General features: G+C 69.3%; 1 protein-coding gene across 1 annotated transcript; it reads right to left on the bottom strand.

Moving 5' to 3' along the window:
• Positions 1 to 1702: 1702 nt before the first annotated feature.
• On the bottom strand, positions 1703 to 5231 carry MNEG_8652 (histone methyltransferase; the record flags this gene model as incomplete). The annotated part of the gene is made up of 8 exons (XM_014042873.1): positions 1703 to 1889; positions 2214 to 2362; positions 2684 to 2834; positions 3034 to 3111; positions 3479 to 3618; positions 3957 to 4259; positions 4499 to 4821; positions 5024 to 5231. The coding sequence occupies 8 exons, from the start codon at positions 5229 to 5231 to the stop codon at positions 1703 to 1705; spliced, it is 1539 nt and encodes a 512-aa protein (XP_013898327.1).
• Positions 5232 to 7202: the final 1971 nt, after the last annotated feature.

The following is a 7202-nucleotide window of genomic DNA, read 5'->3' as shown; positions in this document are numbered from 1 at the left end:
GGCGGCCGGGGACTCGGGCGCGCGTGCCGCTGCCGAGGCCGCCGCGCTGGCCGTCTTGCGCCGCCGCCCCGCGGTGGCCGCGCGGGCCGCGGGGCCGCCGTCCAAGCCTGGATTGCCAGCGGGGCTGCTGCCGCTCCCGTCACTGCCTGTGCGAGCAATCTCCGCAATCAGCGGCGCGCCGCCCTGCGCCGCCGGCGCCGCCGGGGCGGCGCCGCCTGTGTTTACAGACCACCTGAGAACGCGCGCCGCCGGCGCCCCCGCCCCACTCATTGGCGGCGCGGCGGCGGCGGCGGCCGCATCTGCTGCGGCGCTGCCAGCGTCAAGAGGCGCCTGCGGGGGCGGCTGCTGCGGCGATACAAGGGGCGACAGGCCGGGGCGGCCGGCGGTGGCTGCGGCGGCGGCCGACTTGACCCAGAGTTCCTGGTCAAGGCGCGCCGACCATACCTTGCGCAGGCTGGCCAGAGCACCGTCCACTGCAATGCGGAGCGTTTGAATCATTTAAGAGGCTTTTCCCAAGCAACTCAACGCCGCGGGGCTCTTGAGCGGCGAGTCCCTGCGTGCGCCGCCGCTGGCTCCCCTTGCAGGCGTGTGAGCGGGCTGGAAACGCGGGTCCCTTCGTGCCCCAACGCCCATCAAACAAGACACTTGGCCCCTTATACCTGCAGGCGTCGGGGTTGGGCACGTGACTGGAGCGCTGGGCGCCACCTCTGCCGCCGGGATGGCGACGGACAGCCGGCTGGCCTGCCGGCGTGCGGGGCCGCGCTGGCTGCCCCCCGCCGCCGGCGCGCGGGTCCCGGCCGGCCCGCCGCCCTCCGCTGCCGGATCTGCGCCCATTGGTATAGGCTGCACCGCCAGCGTCGTCCGCTGCTCAGCCCACTCCTCCAGCGCGCCGCGGGGCGCCCTTGGTTGCTCGTGCTTTATGACGGTGCGCCGGCTGGCATCCCAAGTGCCCAACGCCTGTGGCGGTACTGGTGTGCTCGCCGAGCCATCATCCTTGAGTGTCTTCGCTTCCTATGAAACGAGGGGGCGAGGCGAACGAACCCCGTTGTGAACGAACCCAGCTCCGGCTCGTGTCGGGCAGCCAGCCACGGCATGGGTCATGAGGCAGGCCTCACCAGTAAGTACAGCATCGCGTTGAGTGTCGCAGACTCTTGCCGCTTGGGGGACAAGCCTGCCGGAAGTGTTGCCATCATCGTGCTCGAGCTGCTGCGACCTGCCTTTGGGCGGCTTTCTACGTGTTGTCCGGTGCCAAGCGTTTAGATGCGAGGTTTTAGAAAAATAGTGAGTATACGAACAACAACGAAGTAGGGAACGTATGCAATTGTCGCGGTGTCGCCCACATTCCCCCCACTTTCTGCGAGCGAGGGCGCCTGTCGCCGTCACGATGAGTCGCGCCGTTGCGTCAACCATTGCCCTTGCCCACCCAGAAGGCTGGGTCACCATCAACTCGCAACAGGGGGGTATTTGAAAATTACATTCACGATGGAAAGGGGCAGGAACCTAGAGGCCATTTGCATGGCTGCGGCTGGGCAGTGCTGTCTGTGGAAAATTCCGCCCGCGAACGTACTCAGTGCACATGCGCGCTTGTGACACACGATTATGACCGTGTGCATGCGCACCGCACGCATGCACACTAAGCCTTGGGGCCGCTGCACTCACTGCTCGCCGCCCACGCAGTATCACCCACTGCAGTGACGCGCCCTCACTCGTCCTCCCACTCCTCCTCGCTGCCCGCCTCCGCCAGCTCAGCAGCCTGCATCAGCCGGCGGTACAGCGGCCGAGACAGCTGGCCATACCGCGCCACGTGGGCGGCGAAGCAGGCCTGGTCCGCTTGGCGCAGGGAGCCGTCGAGCCGCCCGTCATCGCCCTCTGTCTCCTCGACGATGGTCCTGCCGTGTGCGAACATCGCGCACGCAGTCGTGAGCCGGGCGCTGCCGGGCTGCCGGGCACAGCAATCTCGCTTGGCGCCGCGCTCGCGAAACACGCTGGCTGTGAATCCCTTCTGCCGCCGCACCGAGCGGGCCAGTCTCATGCATCAGCACACGCATTCCCAGGCAGCAGCGACGGCCGCACCGACAAACCCCCTGGCACACGTGTGCCACGCAACAAAGGGCCGAACGTACTAGTGACTGACCAAGTGGGATCATCCATATTAGGGGCAAAAGTGCCTGAGAAAACCAGCAACAGCCGGCCGGGAGCGGCGCCCAGCTCACCTGTAGCGGCGCGCCCAGTACACGTGCTCCTCCCCTCCAGGTGCCACTTCCCCCGACAGCGCCGCCAGCAGCTCCAGCAGGCGCGGCTGCTCCTCCCCCGCGGCCGCGGTGGCGAGGGCCGCCAGCTCGTACAGCCTGAACAGGGAGGCCTGGTGTGCGCCGTATGGGGGCGCGCGAGCTTCAGAGGAGCGCGCACGCGCATGTGGATGGAAGAGAACTGTTCTCTTTGCGCGGCCCAGGAGGCTCACAGAGCTGGGCGCGAGGATTTGTGTGTCTGCGAGTGCAAGGGTACCCGTTTACTGCCTAGTCCCGTTCCTTTCCGTCGCGCTGCACCGTCACGGCGCCGCCCAGGGTGCGGCGACAACCCCATGCCAACAGCCGAGCGTATTTACTGGCGGCGCCTGCGCAGCCTGATGTTACCCGTCGTCACCTGTTGTCACCCGCCGTCACCTGGCGTCACCGGCGCCCACCTGGATGTAGATCTGGCTCCTCTGCGGCAGCGCCAGCTTGTTGAAGGCCGCATCCACGACCTCAATGAACGCCGCCAGCTGGTCGCGTATGCTGGCCACCTCGGCCTCGCGGCCGGCCACAACCGCATCCGCCAGGTCAGCCTCCAAGCCCCTGGGCAGAATTTCCAGTGAAGCAGGGTGCGCGCGGCTCAAGATATGTGCTGCGACAGCCCCGTTGACGCGTGCTTACCACCAGGCCGACCGGCTGCATTCCCTACTAGCGTGTGCATTGCATGCGCGGCGGCTCATTCGCCCCGGCTGATGCGGCGAGCCCGCGGCGCTCGCGCTGGAATTGCGAGAGGCCGCCGCACCCGCACGCGTCGATGACATCATCCACCAGCTGCAGGAGGTTGGGGTCCTGGCGCGCCTCGTCACGGCAGCGCACGCACCTGGGATAATGGACGCGTACCGCATTCGTGTGAGTATGGGGGCGTGCTGGGATGTCAGGCGTGAGTGCGGCGGAGGGCTCGCGGGCGTTGTAGCATGTAGCTTGCGAGTGTCGCGTGTGCAGGCATGCGCCTTGTTGAGTGTCAGGATGAGGGGGCGCTCATGAGGGGACTACCATCAGTGCTGCCAGGGCTGCTGTTGAAGGCAGGCAGACCTGCAGGCACCGGCTGGGGGCTCCTGTTGAGATGCTGCTCCTTGTTCCCGTGTGCGTTGTCCACCTTGTTCAGCATGTATCATTGCTTGCAGTGATCCCATGTGCACGTTTGAGCGCCCGCCTGCCGGCCCGTCCGGTATCACCACGCCGCGCACCTGCAAGCAAACCCGCGCGCGTCGCGCAGCGCCGCCTGCCGCTGCTGCAGCGGCGCCAGCAGCAGCGGGCCGGCCAGGTAAGAGGTGGTGACCTCGACCTGCTTGCCGACCGGCCGCGACGCCCGCACCAGCAGGCGGCCCTGATGGTGAGCAGCAGGGCGGCCCGAAAGGATTGCGACAGCGTCCCGCCGGCGGCGGCGGGGGCGAGGGGGCTAGGGGTGAAACCGGGGCGGCGCCTTGCCGAGGGCACGCAGGGGGTTGCTCTTTTGTTGTGCACAGGCGCGTTGCCCGAGGCGCATTTATGCAGATGCATGCCTCCTCCAAGCGGCCCGACAAATTCATAACAGCCGGAAGTGCGGCCCGGGGGAAGCACCGCCCCCACCTCCACTGGGCAACTGCGCCGCCCTCGCCCCCACCGGGCGAAACCGCTGCCCCTTCCCCCTCCCTGATACTTGCAAGCCCATGCCGCGCCTCACACCTCCAGAATCAGGCTCGCGGTGTTGGGGGCGCAGCTGTGGTTGAGCAGCGCCGCCTCCGGCCACAGCCCCACCAAGTCGCGCTGCGGCGCGCCCCGCAGCGCGGAGAGCGCGCCGTCCTCGCGCCCGCACGTATAATTCAGATCCACCAGGTCCGCCAGGAGATCCGGGTCCCAGAGATCCGGATCCTCGTCCGCCCGTTCGCCTTCCGGCGGGGGGTCGGAAGAGGCGGAGGCGAGGGCCCGGAAATCTGGAAGCTGCGAGGCGCGCTCGGGCGTGCCGTCATCCAGGGCTGACAGCCAGCCCTGATTACATGGGGGGAGGGGGGCCGCGGGGGGGGCCAGGGGTGGGGTCGTATCGGCACGCGTTCGGGGGGCACGCGTGCTGGGTGCGGGGCCGGAAGGGGGCGGGGCGAGCCGTTGGGGGTGCGAGCGCGCGTCATCTGCCTCCCTAGTTCGTCCAGCCTGCACCCTCCCATTGCATTGCGACTGATACAGACAACGCCCTCCCGCGCCCGCCGGGCCGCGCGGGCCGCCCGCCCCACCTCGGCGCGCGCATCCCGGCGCCCCTGCAGCTGCGCCACCATCGCGTCCACGTCCGCGTCGGTCGGCACGTACGCCGCCCCCTCGCCGCCGCCGCCGCCGCCCTCCTCGGCCCCCTCCTCTTCCTCGCCCTCCTCGCCCCCGCCGCGCGCCTCCGGCCGCGTCGCCGCGCCCGCAGCGCCGTCGCGGCCGCCGCTATCGCGGCTCTCTGCCTCATCCTCGTCGTCGCCGCCCGCCTGCTCCACGAGCGCTAGTGGCTCAGACACCAGCAGCAGCTCTCCGCCTGCCATGGTCCTCGCCGCCTCGAGGCCGCGGCCGGTCGGGCCTGTGTGTGCATTCACATACAGTGGCGAGGCCCGGTGGGGGGTGGGAGGCGCTGTGCGTCTGGGGGGTCGCGAGATTGAGGCTCCGGTGAGTGGAGGTGAGGCGGAGAGTGGCACCGATACAGCGCAACGGCGCGTCGGGGCATGAAGTAAAGGGGAGTCAATGACGAGCAGTCTTCGATGCTGCAGCGCGCGCGTGCTCACCGGCGTATCGCGCCGCCTGCACAGGACCCAGCCACGCGGCCGGCGGCTGTTTGGCAGTGTAAAGCTTCTCATCTGGCTGGGTGGGGGCGGCGGCCGCGGCGGCCACCGGCAGGGTACGGCGTGCCCGCGGCTGCACCCCGGCGCGCCACGTCAGCCGCACAGGGAGACCGCTGTGTGCCGCGGGGCCGATGCGGGGCCGCAGCTGCATAGCCATTGAGTCGCTGCTGATGGGCGCCCAGCCGCAACGGCAATGGCCGCGGGGCGCCGCGCGCCTTGAGTAGAAGAAAGGGTGGTGCTGCCCGGCTGCTGCTGTGAGTGCTGCGGGATGGCCGTGGGTGACGGCTGCCAGGGTGGAGGTGTGCAAACATATCAATAATCAATTGCCGCGCGTAAACAACATTTGTCGAACATCCTCGTTCTATAGCATGGCGTAGCTGCCACAAGCGAGGGCACAGATCGCGCGATGTCTGAAGACGCCGCGAGGACGCCGCGGACATCGCTCTTAGGACGTATCAGCACCCCTTTAAAGCAGGCTGCGAGCTATCTAGGGGGCTTCGCGCGCGGTGGCACCAGCAGCGGTCCCAGCCCAGAGCAGGAGTCAGGTGAGCCTCTGATGCTCTGTGCTATTGCCCTGATCCCTCATAATCAGCATGCGAACCAGCCACCCGGCCCTCCGCAGCTCCGGCCTCGAGTGCGCGCGATGGTGATCTGCCGGCGCCCAGGCAGGCTGAGGCCCCCGTTCGCGAGGTGAGACCGTGTCTTACTTCATCAGTTTGTCACCACGAGCCTCATGCTTGCGATCGTGGTGGTATGGTGCCAAGATCGCTGGGCAAACACTGGTGATCGGCTGGCCGCACTCTTCTCAGGCCTCCCGCGGCAATGAGGACGGGCGTATGTTGCAGCCTGATCTGGCGCAGCAGCTGCTCGACTCGTCACGCAACTGGGACGCCGAAAAGTTAGCGGCGCTGGAGCGCTTCATGACGCGCCCGCGCGCAGTGGTGCAGCCACCGGCCTCCCAGCAGCCCTCCACATTCGTGCGCCACATTCAGCAGCTGCAGCATGAGCCACCAGAGGCGCCTGGCACTGGCCCGCTGAGCTCCTTCTACCGCATCCTCAAAGACGCCCCAGCGGCATCGCTGCTGCTGCCTGGTGGCGACAACGCACTCAGCGGCAGCCAGCAGCAGCTGGATCTGCAGTACGGGGCCGCAGGCGCCGCGAGGCGCACGCCAAGCCGGGCCGGCGCCCTTGGGGCCGCTGCACGGTACGACCCTTATGCGCGGCCGACGCCCCTGGGATCTTCTCGACCCCCCAGCCGGTCGGGGCTGCTGCCGCCCGTGCCGCCGAGCCCCCTCGCGCGGTGAGTTTTTTTGCCTGGAGCGAAGGCAGAAGGGGGAGACGGCCATGTGCTTAGCATGCTCACTGCGGTTGCGCCTCGGCGAAACGCCGGCGTGGCTCAACGCCTTATGCCGCCCACCCTGACCTCGTTTTCTGGCCCCCCTTCTGACAGGCAACTCGGCGGCGACGCCGGCAGCGGCGGCTTTGGCAGCGGCGCACGTGGTGCCGGGGGCGCCGGGGCTAGCCTCGGCTTCCTGGCAGGCCCTGTGTACAGCTCAGCGGGCACGCACCGGCCCCTGACCCCGTTCCCCGCCAAAGGCCCCGCTTCCAGGCCGGGCACGCCGCAGGCCGCTGGCCCGGCCGGCGACGGGGCAGGCGGCTCAGGGCGGCAAGTGGCGGCAGAGGCAACAGCAGCGGCGGGCGCGGACGCGCACCATGCAGGGGCTCCCAATGGCAGCGCGGCGGCCGACGGCCCACTGCCCAGACCTGCAGCGTCAGGTGGCGTCGCAGCTGCGCTTGCTCTCGTGCCCGCAGGCGGCCCGCCCCAGCGCCCGGCCGGCCCCCGCGTAGCGGCGCCAGCGCCCGCGGCGCGCCTGCCGCGCGCGGCAGCGGCGGGGCGCGGGGCCGCGGGGAAAGGCGCGAAGCCCGGCGCTCTGCTGCGGCCGATGCGCAACACGCCGCTGCGGCTGCCGGGGCAGCAGCGGCGGCACCAGCAGCAGCAACAGCAGCAGGCGCCGGCCCTGCCGGCGCCCGCCACGGCAGGCACTAAGCGGGCGGCGGAGACACCATTGGCTCTGACGCTCGCCCTCGAGGGAAGCACACACCACTTCTCGTCAGGTGGGTG

Source organism: Monoraphidium neglectum (genome assembly GCF_000611645.1).
Source record: "Monoraphidium neglectum strain SAG 48.87 unplaced genomic scaffold scaffold01666, whole genome shotgun sequence".
Lineage (NCBI taxonomy): Eukaryota > Viridiplantae > Chlorophyta > Chlorophyceae > Sphaeropleales > Selenastraceae > Monoraphidium > Monoraphidium neglectum.
This window is presented reverse-complemented; position numbering and strand designations above follow the sequence as displayed.